The sequence below is a fragment of the Taudactylus pleione genome, unplaced genomic scaffold, assembly GCF_031769625.1.
Source record: "Taudactylus pleione unplaced genomic scaffold, aTauple2 ptg000380l, whole genome shotgun sequence".
In the NCBI taxonomy this organism is placed as follows: Eukaryota; Metazoa; Chordata; class Amphibia; order Anura; family Myobatrachidae; genus Taudactylus; species Taudactylus pleione.
Genome location: NW_028284781.1, coordinates 6,241,930 through 6,265,385, shown reverse-complemented (window position 1 = coordinate 6,265,385; position 23,456 = coordinate 6,241,930). Strand labels below are relative to the sequence as shown.

Sequence of the window (23,456 nt, the reverse complement as noted above, 5' to 3'; positions counted from 1 at the left end):
CCAGACAAGTTGCGCTGCATGGCATATTGAGGACACAATTTATTAACAAGAGTAGAATACTTTATATCTTAGGTCTTGTTAAGTTACTATGAACATTTTTCAATTTAGCCAACAATTCACAGTAAGTCTAAATTTACTAAAGCTGGGATTGGTGGCAGTGTGGCACTTTAGCAGGTGGGACACTCGGCATGGGGTACACCCAGCCATAGTGCCAAGTTCAACCAGCCCTAGGCCATTCAGCACAGGGCTGGAATACCTAGAAAAGTGCTAGGGCTATTTACCACACCTCTGGTGTGGTGGGTATAGGGTTATCAAATATTGTTTAATAATAGACTTAATATTCTTCACTGGCACACTACAGATTCTAGCTAGCCTTGCCAGCACATACTAGCTCTGGGAAAACTTCAAGTGCCAGCATGCCCTGGCAGACTGAGCTTGCTAGCACCTGTAGCATCTATAAATATTACAAGAAAATAGGGCTTACTCATCGAATGAGGTATTACTTTCAGGACCGCATTAAGGGGAGGGGCAATAGGAATGGTTGTCCCGGGGCCCCCACACACAGAGGGACCCCCACACTAAAGCACACAGGAGGGGGTTCTGTGTACCTAGAAACCCCCCCTGATGAACCAATACCCCATCTTCACCGCCTGTAATGGGGACAGAGGCAATACAGCTAGCCCCGCCCCCAAAGCAACCAAATTGTGTCATTATGGTGTGAGGGGGTGGGGCCTAATGTGAGGTTCCCGCCCCTAATAGCAAACTGCAGCTGCTGCATACAAATGTAAGTTTGTCTGTGTACTGTTTTATTGTGTATATATGTGTGTGTATATATGTGTATGTATGTATACAGTATGTTTGTGCTATTGTATATACAGTTAGTGTGTGTATACTGTGTATGTGTTAGTGTGTATATATGTTTATGTATGTGTTTATAGTGTATATATGTGTATGTATGTGTTAGAGTGTATATATGTGTATTTATGTGTTAGTGTATATATATATATATATATATATATGCAGAGGAGTAGCGTGGAACCATGGCGCCCGGAGAAAGTGCATGTCATAGCGCCTGCGGGGTAATACTGAAGTGAAGAGAAAAACAGCAAACAGTGCCAGTATCGCGTTGGGTGTAGAGGTCCAATTGGGGCAATAGAATGCTTTGGTGATCTGACATTAAGGGGTAGCTCTTTTGGCACTGCTTTATTTATGTATAGCACCTAGGATCTGACATTTATCTCCTTTGAATAATTGTTATTAGTCAATTGAGAAGATTGTATTATGTATTCTGATCATTTAACTTAAATTGACAGAGTACATGTGCTAGAGTGAGATTCCACAGGGTCCACAGCTTATTACTGCAATTACTGCCCCAAGCAGCTTTCACTGAAGTGGGAACACCTATGGGAAGCTCCTACTTCACAAATATACATTGCACTTATACTAATGTGAGTACTACTAATCATGTTCTGTCTACCACCATAATTATTATTTCAGGTCTCCTAATATTTTTTAAAAGACCTTTCAAATAACACTGTGTGGTCATGCCTGGGAACACTTCCATTACTTTAAATAGCAAAGCAGTAACTTTTTTTAATCTCATACCTTTTAATTGAAGTTTAGGATTTTACCTCAGATGTGTAACTATTAAGTCCATTGAAGCACAGTAAATGAATGAATGAGGAAAGAAGGTGGGAAGGGATCAAAGAGGAGAGGGGAGAGGAAAGAGCCGATCAGAGAGTGGAGATGACAGAAGCCAATATGAAAGGAGGGTAAGGGCAAAGCCAATCAGACAGGGGAGATGACAGAGGCCAATATGAAAGGAGATGGGAGGGGCAAAGCCAATCAGAGAGGGCCAGTGACAGAAGCCAACAATAAAAGGAGAGGAGAGGGAAGGTGACAGAAGCCAATAAGAAAGGTGAGGGGAGGGGTGGTGACAGAGGCCAATAAGAAAGGCGAGGGGAGGAGTGGTGACAGAAGCCAATAAGAAAGGAGAAGGGAAGGGGCAAAGAGCCGATCACAGGGTAGAGAAGTGATGGAATTAAAGAAGTGAGAATTGAATGTAATCTGTCAGAAAAGGGGAGGTGACAGAAGATGATCACAGAGGAGGGAGGGCTGGAGGGGAGACAAACTGGGCAGCTTGAGGGAGCATGAAATGTAGAAACCACATCTCAGATCCGTAACTTATTGAGGATATAGAGCAAACAAACTGAGATAAAACTAACAGGCGGCCGTCATACTGTGAAGCGCCCCATGATTTCCGGAACCCTGGATGGCGCCCTCTGTCCATTTTGGCACCCGGAGCACATGCTCCACTGGACCCACCCTCACTGCTCCACTGTATGTATGTGCTAATGTGTATATATGTGTTAGTGTGTGTATAATGTGTATGTATATGTGTGTGTTTGATGTACAGTATGTGTTTATGTGTGTGTATACTTAATATGTGTGTGTTTAGTATGTTATCAAATATTTACGTTTGCTACATATATGCTACATATATATATTATATATATATATGTGTGTGTGTGCGTGTTTAACACTCACGTGGGGGGTGGGGTGGTGGGAGTAGGTTCCGTGTGGCTTGGTGGGGGCCCCCACAACATAGTTGTCCCAGGGCCCCCACAAGCTTTAATCCTGCCCTGATTACTTTATTAAATGTCTACACATACAGCACCCTCGTTCGAAAGGTCCTATTTGGTCACTTTAGGCATCACAAATACTTAGCAAAAAAATTAAAACCCTGATAAACCTTGCAGAACTGCTACCATTGTAAGCCTGTTGACAGGTCTATTGGACACTGGCCCTGATTCAGAGTCAGACGCTCTGACAGAGCGCTCACTCTGAATCAGGGCCGTCCTTCTTGATTTTTAGAGCGGCCTCCTGGCCGCTCGTATAGCTGTGGGTGACCACCCACAGCTATAGCGAGCGGCCAGGAAGATGGTCGCGATGGTCAAGACCATCGCGACCATCGGGCTTGCGACGAGACCCTTGCGGTAGGGTCTCGTTGCCGCAAGCCCTAGAGTGCTTTCGGCTCAAATAGAGCCGAAAGCACTCCCACTGACATCACTTGTGATGTCAGTGGGGCCGGCCCCAGACGGTAGGCGTTCCCATGGGAACGCCTCCGTCTGGGCAGCCACGCCCCCAGCACGCCCACCAAAGGGGGCGTGCTGTCACTCAACATCGACAGCACGGCCCCTTTGGTACGAGACCCGGAGCGACGGAACAACCCCGATGTCGTGCGCACATAGTGCATACACACTGCGATCCGGACCATATGTCGATCTATTTCGGCATATCGTCCGAGAAATCGCCTACTGTGTACCCAGCTTAACCTTACTGCTGAAAGACAACTTTTAGTCTATGTATCCTTTACTACTGACTGAATGGGGCTTGTTACATGGGCAAATCAATCAGCAGATTATGCGGGGAATTCAGTCAGGTGACAGCTTGGTCCCGCAAGGTGAAATCACTGCAAATTCGCCTTGCGAATTACATTTGCAATTCAATTCCAAATTCGCATTCCCTCTTCAGATTAAATTCGCCTGTCTTTGTTCGCACCCCCCTGAGCAGGTGAAAAGGTAGGGAAAATCTGTTTTTTAAGGTAAAAATGTCGGGACTTACTTCAGAAGCCCTCTGACACCCCCCCTCCCCTCCCCAATGACTAATTAGGCATTTGGAATTTTTCAAGCAGCTTAATTGGCCCAATAATTACATGTCATTTTTGGGGTGGAAAAAAATGCTCTCAAATTACCCCAAAATAAGCTTTTTTTTAGCTAAATATTGCACCCAAATTTAATGAAAGTATTTATTTCAACAATAAATAATTGCTTTCTATAATTATTTAAATTTTTTCAAGTTGTCTCAAATTACCCCAAAAGCAGCATCTTTTTTTCTACTGTTTCTTGCATTTTCCGTTTAATTCCCTTGTAATTAAATGAAATTCTACAGCTTTTTACATTTATTTTACTTTTTTTTAAAATGCACAAATCAGCTATTTGACACCTTTTAAAAAAACATACTGTACTTTCCTTATGGCCACTAACAATGTTGTACATGATTTTGCTAACAAAGGCCCTGATTCAGACCCACTCGCAAGCGGCTGTCCGCTCGCAAGTGGGTCGATGGTCTGCACTGAGCATGCACACGACGGAGGGAGCTCCGTCTTGCGCATGCGCCAGACGCGACGAGCAAAGGAAAGTCCTTCGCTCGTTGTGTCTGATCAAAGGGGGGCGTGCTGTCGATGTTGATTGACAGCATGCCCCCTTTGGTGGGCGTGCCGGGGGCGTGCCTCCCTGACGGGGGCGTTCCCAAGGGAACGCCTACCGTCAGAGGCCGGCCCACTGACATCACTAGTGATGTCAGTGGGAGTGATTTTGGCTCTGATAGAGCCAAAATCACTCCGGGCCTTGCGGTTGAAAACCTCAACCGCAGGCTCCGGCTCGCAGTTTCGACGGTCGCGATGGTCACGACCATCGCGGCCATCAAACTGCACGCTCGTATAGGCTGTGGGTGGTGACCCACAGCTATACGAGCGTCCAGGAGGACGCTCCAGAATTATGGAGGGCGGCCCTCATTCAGAGCGTGCGCTCTGCTCAGAGCGTACGGCTCTGAATGAGGGACAAAGTTTTCACTTTCTTGGGATCCATGAAGGTCTCCCCACTTTTTCATGCTATTTTCCCTGTTCAGTTTTGGACAAAATTTGCACACTCTCACTGCGAGTAGTGCGAATTCACATTTCTAATTGAATTGTGTGTATCTCTGGCGCGCAATATGAAGGCGAAGTGTGCGAATTAAAAGGTCGAAGTGTGCACGTTTTTGCCTTTTGCAAACCCTCACCTAATTGAATTATGAATCAAACAATTTTACAGATTCCCCATCACAAATGAAATAACAAATCATTCCTGAGTTTTGCATTTTCATGATAAATAATGCCCATTGTAGAATGAGACAATTCATGATCAGGGAAGCCAAGGGAATTCCTGACTCCAGCAGCTCTCCAGGCCATGGGTGCAGCCTCTGCAAAGACATGTGCAGCACATAGGAGCTGACTGGCAAATTTTAGCCTGGGGTAGGCACAGAGGAGTGACCTGTCCTTAAAAAGGTTGTTTTACATACAGTATAGGGCTTATATATCAGAGGGAACAAAGCACTTTTTTTGGATAAAATGGGTTGTTTTTGCCAGCAAAAGGACATCTTCAGGTTTTGCTTTAATGAGGTTACTGCCACTCTTTGGGGGAGTCTATTTATCAATAGTACAGCCATTATTCCAAGTTCTGTTAATATTATCAGATATAGTTGACAGAACAGAGACCTTCAAAACATTCTATATCTGTGGAATTATTAATTTATTTTTCTAATGCAGTACTATTTATGTCATTTTTTTATTGATTTATAAAAAAGAAAGTTGCTTTTTAATTATACAGGCGTTACTTTAGTTCACAAGGACCGCACTGCTTCTTCCATTTGAATCGTTATGTCTGAATGTTCTGCTGCCTGGCTCAAGTCAAGATTCGCTGATGGGGAACCTTTGGATGAGCTACAGTGCCACCTGTATGATTAACAAATTGCAGAAGAATCACTACAACGTTATTCATTATTCAGGGCAAATGCAGGATTTCTAGAGAGGTTTGCACCCCAATCCCAACATTTTAGCTAGGCCTAGCATTATCTAAAATGTTAGCCACACCTCTGCATTTTAGGTAGTGCTAGGCCGCTATCTAAAGCTTTCATATCTCCTTCAAATATACAGGCAAAACTACATACACTAGTGTGACTGTGTGGGGCGGCCAATGACAATCTGGACTGCCCCACCAGAATCAGGACAGCCGGCAGATTGTCTCACTCTCTTATCAGCTTTAAATTACCTGATGGTGATCTTGTTTTTTAAGCTCATTTGCTGCATGTCTAAGTCCTGGGATGATGGGACCCTGTTTGGCCACATAGATCACGTGTAGGCGGCCTGCGGCTGCATGACAGGTCTACATGACCGGCACAGTACAGTCAAAGGAGTCTGGTCCAAGGACCATGTGCCCCCCTGCCACTTGGCCCAGCCCCTGGTAGCAAGTGCAGCCAAAGGGCATGGCCAATCTGACCCACTTCCCAGGCCTTTGTACACCCTTCTCGCCATTTCTGACCATAGTGCTTGGAATAAGCCAAGTATCAAGTATCAACCATGTCAAGTGGCTACAGCCTTATAAAAGGAACTTACAGTCCTCTGAAATGAATTGTTCTTGGATTGTCTTAGGCAGGGTAAAGTACCTGTATTAGCTGTACCTGCACACTCATGTCTGCACTGACTGTGCTGTTCAGTTGTGTATATAGTACTACAGTATTTAAGCTTTAAACTCTCACTACAACACAGTGACCACCTCCAAACACACTGTTTTAAAAAAAAAAAAAAGTACTGTACAATGATAGGTGTGACCTTACATTGATTTTGGATTAGAAGCACACGGACATTTGTTGGGCGCATGCTGGGAACAATATAGAACAAAACAGAGGGCCTGTTTCAGAGGCGCTCGCAAAATGCGAGCGGTTGCTCTGGATCAGGGCGGGTGCTTGGTTATTAAGTTTACCACCCACAGCTTATGCGAGCGGCCATGATGTAGGTGGGGATGGTCTTGCCATCGCGTCCATCGGTCTTGCGACGAGACCCTTGTGGTAGGGTCTCGTGGCCGCAAGCCCCAGAGAGATTTCGGCTCTAACAGAGCCGGAAGCTCTCTCACTGACATCACTGGTGATGTCAATGAGGCCGCCCACAAGCGGCAGGCGTTCGCTTGGGAACGCCTCCGTTTGTGAAGCCACCCCTCTTCCACACCTACAAAAGGGGTCGAGCTGTCGATCAACATCGATAGCCGCCCCTTTTGTAGTGAGTCGCGGAGCGAGCGCTTTTTGCGCTCGCTCCGGGGCTCGCGCGTGTGCACTGGCTCACCATCGACCCGGTTGCGAGCGCACAACGCTTGCAACCGGGCCTGAATCAGGCCCTCAGTGTGATACAGTATATAATGTTTTCATCCTTTTTTCACACACCGATAATCTGCATCGTTTCCATTGTTTTTACAGCATTTTCCTCAAATCAACACTACACTTCAAGATGATGTAAAGACAAGTTTTAGTACACCATAAATGTACTTTCTAGATAGGTTCATACATTAAAACATTGGATGCTAATATATGTAGAACATGTGGATAAAGCCATTGTAAAGTAACACTTAGGTCACATTTATACAGTACATACAGTAATAGTTTCACAACTGCACAAATTTGAAAACATTTTTTCATGGTGCCCCTAAAATACTATACATATAGCTCCCACCCCTTTACACATTGGTGATGCCTCTTACAGACATTACATTTGTTTTAATCCACATGAGAACCCTTCTCTATCCCATCTATCTAAGCCTCTTACATCTGACTCCTGTATCACCCCTCAAGTCCATCCTCTATACTACCCCACACTTCTCAGACCCATACACCCTGTTGCTCAGCATCATCTTTGCCCGCTCAGTCTCCCTTTCCATCCTATGCAATCATCCTCTTCTCATAACCCCCCTATCAATATGTCCCCATCAACATTATCGCTGTCATTATAGACACAGCAGGTTCTCTATCTCTCTCCTGCTCCATGGTTCTCTCACACCCCTCCCCTCTTCTCATGGTTCTCCACTCCCCATCTCTACACCTTTCTCACATTCCACCCCTCCATTATTATCTTCAACCCCTCCACAGTCCTTTCACCTTACTCACCCTTCCATTCTGCTCCATGATTCTTTCACTGCACTTCTCCACAGTTCTCCACTCTCCTTCACTCCACTTCCATCATGCTTGTCTCACCTCCCACCCTTCTAAAGTTTTCTTAATTCTCTCTTCACAGTGCTATCTCCCTATGTTCCCGGCTCTCTCACGTTCCCGCTCCAGTTTCTTGACTGCCCCCTCTACATTTTTCTCACTAACCCGTCCACTATTCTTTCACTTCTCCCTCCCTGATCTCTCGCTTCCTCTCCTCCATGATTCTCTCATTCCAACCCGCTACAGTTTCGTCACTCCGCCATCCACAATTCACTCACTTCTCCTCAGTAGTTTTATCATCACACTGCACTTTACTCCCTTCTACAGGCGTCTCACTACCCCAATCCAGAGTCTTCTCACTTCCTCCCGCTACAAGTCTCTCACTACCCCATCCAGAGTTCCATCAGTGCCCCATCCATAGTCCTCTCACTTCTCTCCTCTACAGGTCTCTCACTGCCCCATCCAGGGCTCTCACTTCCCGCCTCTCCAGATTGTTCACTTCCCCTTCTTACTGTCCTCCCTCCTCCTTCTACAGTTGCCTTACTTCAAAACTTCATGTTCTCTATCCCCATCATCCACAGTTTTCTCATCCCCAGCAGCAACTCATCTAAGGCAGTGTAAAGCATTTACACATCAACATAATAATGTCAAAGTGCTTTAAAAAAAAGGGAGAGTAGACACCACCATGCATATATTTTTTTATTTTTCAGCACAGTAGGCTACTATAGAGTGGCCGGAATCTTGGTGGATGGGTCCCCCACAGTCATTCATTGCAGGACCCTACTAAAAAGCACATCCCTGTGCTATGGCTCTGATTTTTTAAAGCTTGTCGGATCCATGTTCACCTACAAATTGTTTTGCTTCTTTTTTTTAACTGAGATTTCTTTGGTGGCAGTGACTCAAACCGGCAGTTAATGAAAAAGTGTCATGGAAGAACAGCCGTAAAAGGGATAAATTGAGCCTTAACTGTGTTGTTCAATCAACTCCAGTTTAATTTTCAGTGAGAAGTGACAAAGAAGTTTAACTTAGAATGAGCGTGATTGGCGCAGAAAACTTTTTTCCCTTTTGTGCTGTATCTCTTGTAACCTGATTGGGTAAATAAACGTTAAGATGAAGAGACAAAAAAAAGTCCCTCATATAATGAATTTTGTCTGGAATAAACACTTAAGGGGAATTTAATTGGCCACGGGACAATAATTGAATAGCTCCGGTCACTTTACCCAGGAGCTGAAGCCATATGGTAAAGTGAAGCCTGCGGCAAATAGAATTCTCCCCTTAGGGGTAAATTTATTAAAGGGAGTTAAAATATTTGTACTTGCTGAGGAAGGTATTCTAAATGTATATGATAATTTGAGCCTGTGCTCAATAGCCATGCAAAAGGGTGTAAAAACTGCTGGCCCAAAGCACAGATTGTTTTGTTACATCACGTTCCAATTTTTATGCGGAAGTGGTCCAAAAATGGTAGCATCAGGGGTGGTTCAAAAGTTAGCATCTTACGAATGGTGAAGCTAGGTGGATCCGTATATTCATTGCTTGATATGGGCTGCCATATAAATTTACATAGCTGAGCACCCTCATGCAAAAATGAGCCTTAGCATGAGGGTGGGCTGGACCCTGTTTCATCAGGTTAGGGTTGGGTATCACCAGGATCAGGGTTAGGGGAGTAAAAGCATTTTTCCCCATGCATTAAGACTTGTTTTATGTACATCCTCTGAGATGATGGAGGCTAGGCCTCAGTTTATAAATGCAGCGGGGAACCTTCTAAGCACAGAGTACTTTATACAAAAAAGCACTTTTCTAGATGCACTTAGATCACATGTATTAAACATCCTGCATCAATATTGATGTTATATAATAAAGACAGTCCCAATGTCTCTTTATAATTAATTTAAGAGGTAATTGAGGCTAAAGCCAGCAGTATTATAGGAGCAAAACTGAAGCTATAATGAATGCAGGGAGTGGTCCTAAAATGTACTAGGTTAGAGCTTGAAGTGATGTTATCATACTACATTTTCTATGGGGCAGTTCCAGAACAACACAAAAGTGTGTTAGTGCTCTTATGTGTGAAGCAGACAGTAAGGCGCATTTGCACAAATAGAAATGCATTACACTTACTGTATATTTTTCAGTTTGTATGTGACTTTTATTGTGTGCTGTTCTCAAGCAGCCAGGTTACTAAGCAATGAGTGTCCCTTTTCCCTTGCTGCATAGCACTTAACGTTGACTTTTCTGGTCGTGAATTAAATCACACCCATTACCAATACCCATTTCAGTGGCTTAAGTAAAGCTAAGCACTGCTCACTTTAATAAGGCCATTTGAGGTTATATAGGTAGTAAGTAGATAATTCTTGCTGTGGTGTTAGCACTACACCATGAATAGCACAGATGTGTACTTTGGATGCCATGGTGATAATATACTGTACCTGCTCTCTCAATGGGTTAAAAAGATTTCGTGGATCACTTATTTGGGAGCCCAGAAAGCTATTAAGAGAATCTGAGAGCAATAGATTAAAGATGACGTGCAAGAGAGCCCCCAGCTAATCCCCCTCCTCAGTCTCCCGCAGGATTTACACTCGCACAGGATAGAAAAAGGAAGAGATTTTATCAATTCAAGATTAATCCATCAGTGGGATTTAGCATGTTTAATCTATTGGTTTCCAGACCAGAATGAAACCCAAGTCTTTTTTTGGGCATGATCCAGCCCCTTGCTGGAGGGAGCATCAGAGAGATTTGTTCAGAGTGCAGAAGTGATGCTTCGATGTGGCACTGGCTTGTAAATCTTCTTCCCTCCTGTCCACTGTTAAGTTTTGGTTGGATGCTGTTGCTGAGGAGGGTTTTTTATTACTTGCTGTCAATTTCCAGACTGAGGGCTGCAGTTGTTTGAGGCACATGCCTGTCTTAAGACATAAAACAAAGCAGGTCCACTAGTTATTGAAATGCAGAAGCTCCTTCCATCCCACAAGACAGCCCATTCCAGTCACATGTCGGAGGTCCCTGTAGAATGGGCTGCAGCTGCTTCCAATCTGCTCTGTAGCATCAAAAGCAGCTGGACCAACCTAGTAGTGCCTGTAAGCCTACTAGGCTCAGAGGAGGAAACTGAAAGGATCTGGGATTCTGACACTATGCTGTCTGAGGAGCTATGGCTGGAGAATGAGAAGACCTATGCTACTGTCCATAAGTCTAAAAAGGGCAGGAAGCACCAGGAGCTCCTAGCGCTGGCACTGGGGGTGAAAGTGGGTGGCAGGAGTGCATTACTGTGGCAACCTCTGAAACTCTTTGCCTATTCACAGATCACCTCACTGGTCAGAAGAGCGGCCCTGACACAAAATGACAACCACTGCAACTATGAGAAAGCACATAACTTCAAGGTAAGTGCCCTTTTCTACCTTCTTTCATTGTCTTCTGCATATTATACTTTAGAAGTTATTAACCCTTCGGCTGCAGCATGACCAGCTGGTTAGTGTGCTGACTCTCACTGACATAGAGGCTATAAATGAACATTTCCTTGTAAGAACACAATTTTGCTGCTTTACACTTATTTACATAAGCTCAGGCATTAGGCAGTTCGTCCTCTTTGTCTGGGATTTGTTGTTTAACCACAGTGGCCAACTTTCTTCCTTGTTAATGCATCTCGCAGGAAGGAGCTATTGGCAGCCAGCGAGGCAACTGCATTAGCTATGATATTAACCCCTTAGCGGCTATGGCAACATGGAAAGCAAAGGAGTTACATGCTGGGAGCTGCATCATTGTGGATACAATAGTGACTAGTATATGACTATCTACGGTTATAAATAGGAAGTATTTGTATTGAGGCCCCCATACATCAGCAATCAGAAAACCACAATTGAACAATTGGAAGATTTGTTGCCCGATTTTAGGATTTCCCAATCTAGCAATCTGTGCCCATACATTACAGATCTTTTTCAGTGATTTGCAGATCATGTTCAGCAAACACAGATCTGGCAATCTTGAAAGGCACATCATTTTACTAGTAACGGTCTGCAAATCTGCTGATCTTCTCCATACACTAGCAGTCTACAGCCCCGATTGATCAGTTAAATCGAACATGTTTGACAACCTCATTTACCAATTTCAATCACTTTTTGGTTGAAATCTTTGAACCCCATACATTGCAGATTTTACTACACAATCATCTGCAAATTGCAGAATTACCATAATCGATTGCTGATGTATGGGAGCTTTTAGCCTTTGAACACTTCTGTGTTATGCACAATCAATATTTTAAGCACATGTTCACACCTATATACTGTTAATGGACTTTTTAGAAGCTAACTATAACACAACTGAAAACCACATTATAAATACGATGAATAGTTTCTTATAGTTTCTTATAGACTTATTCTCGCCATTGCTTATGCAAATTGTAGCGCTGCGTTTAGAATTTTAGATTGCATGCGTTAATCATGTATTAATGCACGCTGCCAGTACATTAAAACCTAGGTTTGCAACATATTAAAAGCACAAGTAACATTAATGTAAAACACATAATTACAATGCAATAAAAGATATATTGTATAGAAATTAACCCTTAAACATCGTGACCACTTTCACATATGTATATATATATATATATATATATATATATATATGTATATATGTGAAAAATATCACTCTGACTTATTCTCTCATAAGACAACTATGACCATATGTTCAATAGAGATAATGTATAACCTTTTCAGTGTACTTTTATCTATTGTCAGCGGTCACAAGTGTAACTTTGTAAGGAATCACTTCCCATGCAGACCAGTTTCACTTCTGCTATGGTTAAACACTTTCAGATCTTTACCATTAAACCTAACACTGAATCACTGCTATAAATGATTGATCTAATGTTGGCTGTGCATTTGTACATTTGAATAATTGTGGCCCAACTTGTACTGTATGACCTCTAACAGGACAAGATATAGATTGTTTGTTTTATTTGTTGATTGCTAGTTGAACAAGGCATTAGACAAGATTGGTACAAATGTGATTACAATGACACACGCTGTGTGATGTACAAAAGAGAACAGAAATCATGTTTATGAATCTTGTGTGTTTCTGATCTCATTTCTGGGAGAGTGAGTTATATGAATCCCTGCTGACTCTTGTAAACCTTTGTCTGAATCAAATGGGAAGACCATCCCCAAACATATGATATACTGTACTTGTCAATATAATCGTATGGATGCTGTAAACCTTGTGTATTTTCAGGTGAAATAATTAGTACAGCTTCAATATGTTTAAAGTACACTGTTTGTTATAATAGAAAAACAGTGGAAAGTGTTATTATCATGCCGTGACATATGTCCTGATTCAGAGATGTACGCAAAGTCTATGGTTTGTGTAAATCTCCGATGGCGGGGGGACTGCGCATGTGCAGAATTGGTCCTGCATCATTGCATGCAGTGCCCCCAAGCTGCAGCATGCTGTGGCCGTTTGGGAGCGGCACTGCCTGCATTTCCAGAAAATTAGGTCATGTCGCCCCCGTTATCTGGGAGTGCCGAGTCCAGTGTATGTGTTTTGTGATGCAGATTTATTGGCCTCACAAGCAGTCTAGGCTTACGTACAGGTGTAGCCACGCTCATCCATCCCACGATGCGAGTGCATGGTGGCATGGATTGCGAGACTAGTGTGCCCGCGTCTATGGCATGCACGTGCGTACGCAAGCGCCTGCCATAGACTGCAATGGGCGAACGCTGGCCGTGCTTAGTCACAGCTCGACGAGAGCCGCGCGATGCGCGTGGCCATGCGCGCGCATCACTGCAACGATGTAGCCGGCTACATCTGTAGATGGGCAATGCTGCAAATCGATGGTTGTGATGTGGATCCAGTTCTGTGTCTTCGGACGCAGGCATCAGATCTGAGATGCCGACAGGAGGTATGTTTTTCCTACAGACGCCTCCTGCAGGCATTATCATATGTTTGCACATAAGCTGCATCCAAAGATGTAGCTACTGTGCAAAAGCGTCCATCTCTGAATCGGGCCAATGGGCCAGTGAAAATAGCAGGTTTATTGACGTGTTATATTTTTCCTTTATACATATTATTAGGTGTAAAATATTTTGCATCAGGTACAGAGTACAAAGTTTTAATACTGAAAGAAAACCTGTTATGATAATAATTAGTAAACCATTTTCTATGTAAGACAAAGTCATGAGTTGGAGTTTAGCGCCAGATTTATACTAAAAGTTAAAAGGCCTCCGTGATGTTATGCACAATATCAAAATAATATCACCTATTGTGATCAATGGAGTGCAAAAATATTACACAAGTATTGGTCAGTTGGACAATTCAAGCATCTTTTTCTCTTTACACAGATAATTGAAACAAAATACTGTCTCTTTTTTTTGTTAATGTGATGATAAAGCTGGTTTAAAAAACAAAGAAATGCATTAAGACCAATTGTTCATGGGTAAGGGTTACTCTCAGGGGATTAGCACATATATGACCCGGATAAACGGTTCACGTATGTGCAGACTTGGTGAATGAGATGGAGATAACTGAGCAAATATTGTGGTGGTTTATTTACCACAGTGATGTTTCTTAAATTGGCTTTCCCATGATGTACTTCTGGATGTATAGGCAAAGCTCTATCACCTACTAAAACACTGAATGTTTCCAAACAGCTATTGATATTTATGTAAATTAGTCAGTAATTAACCAAGTTATGTGAGATTTAAAGATGTAATAAACCAATGTTTATGATCTACAAACACGCTACAATATAATTTGACACAGTAAAGAAAATAATGTTTACACATGATATTGTCCATATTTTAATGATTATATTGTTTAGTTACAGTTCATGATATTTGTGACCTGTAGAGGTATTGGTAATGTTTCAGTTACAGTGGACCTGTCATTTACCTGTAAAATTAAACTGTTGTCTATAATCCATCAAGTAAGTGTAGTTGTTATGCAGAGAGCTTCCCTGGTTTTATAAAAAATAAATGTTATCCTTAAGAATGTGTCTCCATAATACAACTTTCCTCTTTTATAATTAGATGCAATTTGAGTATCAGTTATCCTTTAACATTTAGTATTATTGCATTAGGATCATGTCCAGTGTGGTCATATTACTGTCATTTTTGTCTACATGGAATGTACCAGGCAGCACTGACAATCTTACATTTACACCTGTAAATCAATGATGCATTTACAGAAGATGTGACACGGTCATGGCAATTGCACTAGAGGTGTGAGTTTTAGAATGCATGTATGAGCCATCTGGTACACTGATGTACTGTATACAGTAGCGCACACCGGGGGGGTTCTGAGTACCCAGGACCCCCCCTCCTGACGGCCTCGAGAGCAGACACCATGTTATTAAGCCCCGCCCCCCTCGCAGCAAAATGCCATGATACGCGGGTTAATAAAGAGGAGGCGGAGCCAATATGACAATTCTATTAGAATTGTGTCATTTGGCTCCACCCCTTCTGGATTGACACGCGAATCGTAGCATTTTACAGCTAGGGGGAGAACCCTAATTACATGGTGCCAGCCTGCCAGGTTCAGTCCCCGCGACTGCTGTAAGTGTAGTGTGTGTGAACCCCCCTGGAAAAATCCTGGGTTTGCCCCTGAGTGTGAGGGAAGGTATTCCAAAAATTATAAGGAGTTTCTAATTAGACCAGCAGAGATTAGGGCAAAACTTTTTGTTACATTTGCAATATGATGTGTGCATAAATGATATGGTAAAGTAATCTTGAAAAATGATTTTAGGCTATATTATATTAAATTCCAGTGAAGTTAAACTTTGCCTGCATCTGGCAGCCAGTAACCCCGGAGCTACTAATACTAATTTGGGAAGTAACTGTCCAAGATTTCGGGGGATTAATGGTCTGACTCATTTTGTCCCAGTTCTGCATGTCTCATTGTTTGGAGCTAAGCGAATTTGCCTTGTTACAAATATATGAACAGCTAATGAATTTAGCAATAATTATTCCACAACTGCAGGAAATCCTGAAAACCTGGGCTGGAATTTGTTTTGCGTAGAAGTACATTAAAGATTTCAATTCTGCGCAAAGGATGACACATTGCGCATATCACTTTGAATTGAATATTTACATTGTTGTCCTACAGGTTCTCTGTAACAATCTACAGAACATTGCAGTGTTCCTTTATTCCCTTAGAAATATATAACAATATATATATGACTTCATCTGAGATTTTGGAGAACAGGCTTACATTTACAGCTGCAAAATTACACATGCAGACAGTGCTTTTATTTGAATAAATAAGAAACTTGTATTTAAAAAAAAATAAAAAAATGCTGGTACTCTTCTAATGTAACAAGTCAATACAACATTTATTGTAGTTTTCATACTCTGAACATGTGTTAAGATGCATATTCATCATCAGGAAAAATGCACTGCATTAAGCTAAGTCAATACAATATTTTCTAGTTAAATAGATGGCAAACGACATTTTTATGTATGAGATCACTGTACAGGCAAATAAATTCTTACATAAACTGTTTCTGTCCATTGGGAACAATGACTTACATATATTTCTGATTTATCTCTATAGTAGTAATGTTTGCTAACATTTTAACATATGCCCTTTTAATTAAAGATGTGCGGGTTCAGTTTTACTCGGATTTACTCGGTTCTTTTCGCCAAAATTATCGCAAGTTCGGATTAGATCGGATTTATTTTTTTGGCTATTCAAAACACGTGATAGCCGATAGCCAATAAAATGCCGTTTTTGAGATCCGAACATATCCGAGTAAAACCGAACCCGCACATCTCTACTTTTAATAACTCTCTAAAACAGGTCTGGTAACCTGTGGCTCTCCAGCGTTTGTGAAACTACAAGTTCCAGTACACCCTCCCACTGATCAACTGGTAAAGCATAGAGGGACTTCTAGTTTCACAACACCTGGAGAGCCACAAGTTGGCAAGACCTGTTTAGAGGGGTGTGTGTGCACGCGTGCATGTGTGTATGTGCGCACACTTTTAGAGGTCCACTTCACACCTGAAAATACAATTTACCATACTATGAGCCCTCTTAAAAAGGTTTTCACATTCTAATAGCCGGCCTATAGCACTCATTGTGGAAATTCAAGGCTACATTTACAAATGATACAGATGTAATGTAAAAAATACAAATAAATTGCTGGGCAGCTTTCTATTGGGTTAAACATTGTGGCAGGCATATTTTGTGCTGTTAACACCATTAACCAACAAAGGTATAATGTGATCCTGCACAGGAGAAAATCAATAGCGTATTTATAGACCAACTTAGTACATAATTGACACACCGTCCGCATAGAGTAGTTGGGGGTGCTCCCAGGAATTAAGTATGACTTCTTCTCAACAAAATAACCTTCAGCAGATGCCAAAGCAACAAGTAATTCCTTTTGTTGGGGCACTCTTTAAACATACATTTTGACAATTACAAACACGGTCACCAATACCTCTTTCATCCGGTGTCCTCTCCACAGGAAGACACCCGAAAGCAGAGGGGACATGGACATCTTAATGTTGTACTATCTGTTTTAGGCACACTAACACCGTGACACTTCTATTGGAGATTGATATATGCTGCAATGTGTACTATTAAGAGCATTTTTTCGATACTAAATATTGATGTGTATGTATGTGCTGTTTTTGGACCCTACTAAAAGAATTAAAGATTCATTTAGGGAACATGTACATCTTTTGTCTGTTTGGACCCATGTCGGGATATCATTGACTATGCTCCATTTATGTGTTGTCGTGTGATCAATACATAATGAATAACCTGGATAGGTTTTTTGTTGAACACAGGAGTAATACATTGGTTATTTATACAAGTCTCCTAGGCTGTATGCCACATTCAGGTGTTGATTAAAATGATAATTTTCTGCATAATATACTGTCGATTAATACTTCCATTTGTTTGTAATTGTCTCTAATCTAAATTCAGCAGGGCAGACTCACGATTTACATAGAGTCTGATTGTCCCATTATTTTAAAAAAGAGGTTAATAAAGATATGTTCTAATTTTTACAAATATCTTGTCTGATTTGACTACTCAAAATATATGTGTAATGAGTGCCCCTACAAAAGGAATTACTTGTTGTTTGGCATCTGCTAAAGGTTATTTTGTTGAGAAACACCAAATACACAGTGGATTGTCGCTACATAATGCTGCAGCCCCAGGGAAAATAAAGCTGCATACACACGGTACGATCTGTACCACTAACGACTGGAAAGATATTTTTCAAAGAGATCTTTCAATGAAGTCATCCTGCCACATCTCTGAACAGGCAAAGTTGACAATATCGTGCAAGCTGGCCTGCATGTACGGACGATCATAGATATCGTTATCGTCCATGAGGGAACGCGCATCGTTGGTCGTTCACTGCACAAAAAATAATTATATATTGTTGACCGATATCGTTCATAGATATTGTACCGTGTGTATGCACCTTAATGCTTTTGTGTGCAGTTCTCCCAGGGCCCACCATCCACGGGACCACAGGGACATATGCTAGTCCCCTGAAACGACAAGGTTGACTTATATTACAGGGTTAATTCTATTACAATAACCAGATAGATTATATAGACATCTGAAAAAAGTATCTTTATAAGATAGTCCATACAAAGATAAATCTGAAGAAAAGAAGGACATGTGTATTTAGGTCCAATGCAGTGGGTCCTCTAAAAGAATTATATAATGGAGTAACAGCGTAACGGGTTGCCAAAGCTTAATGTTGAAGTTGAAATGCATGAAGCCGTCTAGCAATGAGGCAGAAATGACACTGACCATACATAGACATAATACAAATGCATACAGTGCTTGTGCAATATAAATACTTAAGTTAGATATTGTGATGAATGTCCTGTGTTTTCAGTTCTCATTCTCTGTTGGAGCACACAGTGATGTCTCAGTGTGATTGTCTATTGTGCAAGCTTATAAATAAGGCTCTGAGATTTGCTTGCTGTTTCAGTAAGAGTTTGAAAAGCTACACACACAATTGTGAGCAAAGATGTATCCATAAGGCTCTTGTTACAGTTTTTCTGCAATTAAAAATAACATACAAGCTGCTAAATGCAGTGTTAAATTTAGCTCTTACATTCCAGACATTGCAGATGGTCAGAAGTTGAGACAGTCGACTGGACATTGATCCTACTTAAGAGATAGTACCAGCAGATACAGTTAGGGTGCCTGGTATGGAGTAATCCCACAATAGGGACTTCCATTTATGCTGTCTTAGTAGTTATTTATTATTTTAAGCCATAGAAGTTATCTTACATTTAAATGTGAAATTGAGTAAAGCTTACATTAAACAATTATTCGTAAAGTATTAAAATTTATTTATATAGTGGCAGCATACTATACATCACATTACTATTGGGAACAAATACAATAACTAAGAGGCTTATTTACCATAAGCATGGGTTTTTTTTTTGGACGTTTATTGCAGTGATAATATAAAATTGCTTATAACATGCCTCCTAGCTTCTGAGGTCTCCAAAGCAGCACTGGGGCCATGGCTGCAGCACACTGGGGGTCCAGATCGCAGGATGGCAGCAGCCATGATTAAATGGGGACATTTATCCCTCTTAGCAGCTGGCCTGGGTACCCTCCAGGCCCTCCCAATAGACCCAGGCGCTGGTAATTAGTACCCGTCCCCTTCTCACGTCCCTGCATGGGATAAAACTGCTGCCAGATTGGCTTTCTCTGCCCTAATCTTCCATCCCCCAATGTTTTAAATGGAAATCAGTATAGAGAAAATTTGGTATAAGAGCCCTGTCTGCTGTCTGCTTGGGCACTAGGAATGATTATTCAACCTGCTACTTTAACCTAAGGGAATATTGCAATTCCCTAAACTATAAAGTACTGGAGAAAACTCACCTACTGACCAAATGGTGTTAAACACAGAGAAACGTGTTAAGGACTATGTTACCTGGTTCTTTGACTGCTACACCCTCTATTACTGTACCACTATAGCAGACACAGATTACTACTATAGCTGAGCTGACAGACTTTTACGATCACCTCACTGATCTGTTTTTGCCTACTGCTCTCTACAGGCGGTGCTACGTCTGAAGCTTTAACAACTCAGCAGCTAAAGGAGACATCATGCTTCTAAATTTCCGTTCCCAGGATTATAGCATCATGAATCTATTGGCTACGTGTTGTCAGCTGACTGACTACTTAGCCTACAAAGGAGGGACCAAAAGTTCTGAATACAGTCTGTCTATTTCCATTACCCGGGCCATCCATGGCACTCTGAGTTGCGATTTATTATAATTAATTGACGGATAACTTATCTCCAAATGTGCTGTTTGAAACACTGACTATAGTCTCCAAGGTCAAAATTTACTAAGCGGTGGTTTGACGGCGGTTTCTATTCTATTCTAAACCCCAGCGGTTTGGTGGGGGTTTCTATTCCATTCTAAACCCCGGCGGTTTGACGCCGGTTTCTATTCTATTCTAAAGCCCGGCGGTTTGGTGGGGGTTTCTATTCTATTCTAAACCCCGACGGTTTGGTGGTGGTTTTGAAGTGGTCTCTAAATGACAGCCCTGTTCTATTCTATTCTAAAATGGGTTTTGACTGTGGTTTGGCGGTGGTTTTGCTATCTGCAGATTTACCAAGTCCAAAACTGCTGCAAAACTGCCATCAAAACTCATTTTAGAATAGAATAGAACAGGGCTGTCATTTAGGAACTGCTGCAAAACTGCCACCAAACCCCCCGGGTTTAGAATAGAATAGAATAGAAACCGCCACCAAACCGCCGGGGTTTAGAATAGAATAGAAACCGCAGTCAAACCGCCGCTTAGTAAATTTTGCCCCAAGTCTGTAAATTCTGCTCATTCTTGAACAATAGCGACTTTTTATTTTATATCTTAGAGACTTCTATTTTCTCACAATTTTCATTATATTCTCTGTCGATTAGAATTAGAGTTTCTTTAACTAACACCTTGTTATGTGATTGTATTATTGTTTGTATTTGACTGCAGTCATTAGAAATATTCTTGTTTTAATTAAATATTATTTATATTCCAGTTTCTGTTCTATCTGATTAATTAGAACTACACATTTTCATTTTCTTTCTGCACAAGGGCAGAACTGATTTCTTGTTGCTTGTCCATCCCCTCCCTATGATGTAGTGGTCAGAAACATTAAATGCAGATTTTGGCCCCCAGAATCCTGTGCCAGGTGCATTCTGGAGCGCATGTGCTGGTTGTAAAATTAAAATTAAGGGGTCTATTTACTAAGCAGTGTTAGGAGACAGAGTGAAAAGTGATAAGGTTCCAGCCAATCAGCTCCCAACTGTCATTTTTCAAACATAGCCTGGGAAATGGCAGTTGGGAGCGGATTGGCTGGCACCTTATCACTTTTCACTCTGTCTCCTAACACTGCTTAGTAAATAGACTCCTTAATGTGAAGAGGGAAACTGAGCTCTGTTTGTTGATATCTGCGCTCCAAATACATAGATCAGCTGAGGGATGTAGGGGATGTCACTGTGAAATGAGGTCTATAGCCACTGGGCATGTGGGGTGTTAATACACTGGGGGTGGGGGGATCTATTGACACAGAGAGTTTATTGTCACCTGAGGGGGGGAGGGATAATTCTTCAATGGGGACCAATGGCCACTGGGGAGGAAGGTAAGTAATGCTATTGGTGGGTAATGACACTGGGGGATCTATTGCCACTGTAGGGTAATGTTACAGTGGGGATATATGAACAGGTGGGGGGAGAGCTAGACAGAAATATAAAAGAAATCAATAATTTTTAATGTAATTTAAAAAAAAATCATTTAAGTGGTTAATAGATATTTACAATACAATGTTTTACTCCTAGTGATGCTTTATTTTTTGTTCAGTATTTAGGACAGTTTTCACCTAAACTTTTGAATAAATAATTTGCGGACAGTTTGTTGCGTGAGAAATTCTTTGAATCTTATCTAAAAATTCCTGCTCCACTTGTTGTCTACCTGAGGGCCCAACGTCATCCATAATACCTCCTCTGTCATTGTGTAGCTGATGATAATAATATAAGTACAGCTATTGTAGGAAAACAAAGCCTGAATATCGGTCAGCTCTAAGTAAAGCTGTTTATATAGGAAAAGTCAACATAAAGACCTTGGTGCTGAGTTATGAGTTCAAATGAGCCTCACATAAACAATGACATATTTACACCCATGTACTGAGAGATATACTGCAAAATGCATTTCTCTGTATCATTATCATCTGCTTCAGGTTTACATCAGATGTACCTACACCCAGATATAGGGGTGTATTAAGTGAGATGTACCCAAATACATATATATACACACATCCAAGACATAAGCAGAAGGAAAGTTGGTCAACATCTGTTTTACTACTGAAAAACCCTTTCGCTATTCGTTTCGATTTATATGAACCATCTATAATACAGCAGATATAATATTCCTTATTGCTTACAATCTAAAGCAAAACAATTACTTTTGAAATACACCCACAAAATTGATGTTTAGTTTGTAGTAGCATACAGTCATTTATGGCATATTGATACTTACCCTGCTAAAGAATTTATCTTACCACCACTTGTCTATACAAAGCCACATGCATCTACAGTTTATATTTTTACTCTACGCTGGCAGTTTTTGTTGAAGAACCAGTGGCGTCAGCAGGGGGGCGGGGAGTGCAGACCTCCAAGGGGGTGACACCAAAATGCTGGCTCCTCCTCAGTGACTGGGAGCTAAGCACTGCACGGTGATGTTATTGTGCATAGCCCGGCTCCTGGTCACTGAGAAGGAGCCAGCAGTGCAGGGAAAGTCTCCTGGAGCATCCCCCAGAGGGATGACACTGGGGACTTGCTACGAGGCCATGCCCACTTTTGGCACGCACATCGGATCTATTGTGCGCACAGGGTGTCACCGACCCCAGTGACGCTACTGTGAAAGAAACACGTTTTTTAAATCCATCCATGCAGAAATATTTTCATATACCAGTATATCCCAACTATGTTTAACCATTTCCACCTCAATACTTGAACTGATTATTGAAAGGACTGTATGAGTTCATTGGTATATCAGTCACATAGTATTGTTATAATTCCATGCTTTTTATTCATTCAACCACACCACTCTTTTATACATCTACTGCAGAGGTGTTGTTCTTCATTAAGAGGTACAATATAGTTATTGTATTTTTGCAATCATGAGGTTAAGCCAATGGAGTATATTTACTGTAGTGCGGGTATATAGAAGTGGAGATGTTGCCCATATCAACCAATCAGATTCTACTTAAAATTTATCTAGCACCTTCTAGAAGATAATAGCTAGAATCTGATTGGTTGCTATGGGAAACATCTCCACTTCTAAAAAAAACACACTTAGTAATTATACCCCTATGAGTGTTTCATGTGTGTAATTTTTAATTTGTGTTTGTGGTAATTAATATATTGATTCATGTATTTTTAACATGAGAGACTTTGAATTTTGAACTGCATAACAATCTAGATTGTGGGGCTCTCCTTATTAGACGACTATCCTATTTTCATTACTCACTCATAGGGCTTTATTTACGAAGCAGGGGCTTTTGTAGATGAAAATGTAAAACGGCACCCACAGTCATTATAAAGCTTTACACCGCGGTGCCGTTTTTAACTTTTCACCTGCAACCTGCGCTGGAAACAGCGGCTTACAAAAACGGCTGCTTTGTAAATAATGCCCATAGTCTGCTA

At 41.5% G+C, this 23,456-nt stretch overlaps 1 protein-coding gene across 2 annotated transcripts in view; it reads left to right on the top strand.

The window, feature by feature from the left end:
• CHN2 (chimerin 2) overlaps positions 1-23,456 on the top strand; it is a 183,285-nt gene that overhangs the window by 94,646 nt on the left and 65,183 nt on the right. Inside the window, exon 2 of one of the 2 annotated variants that reach the window (XM_088445461.1) lies at positions 11,082-11,159. In XM_088445461.1, coding sequence (XP_088301587.1) covers positions 11,082-11,159 — 78 coding nt within the window. Of the gene's footprint in view, positions 1-10,841; positions 11,160-23,456 lie in introns of those variants that run through there. The other variant, XM_088445460.1, reaches the window with a different exon arrangement.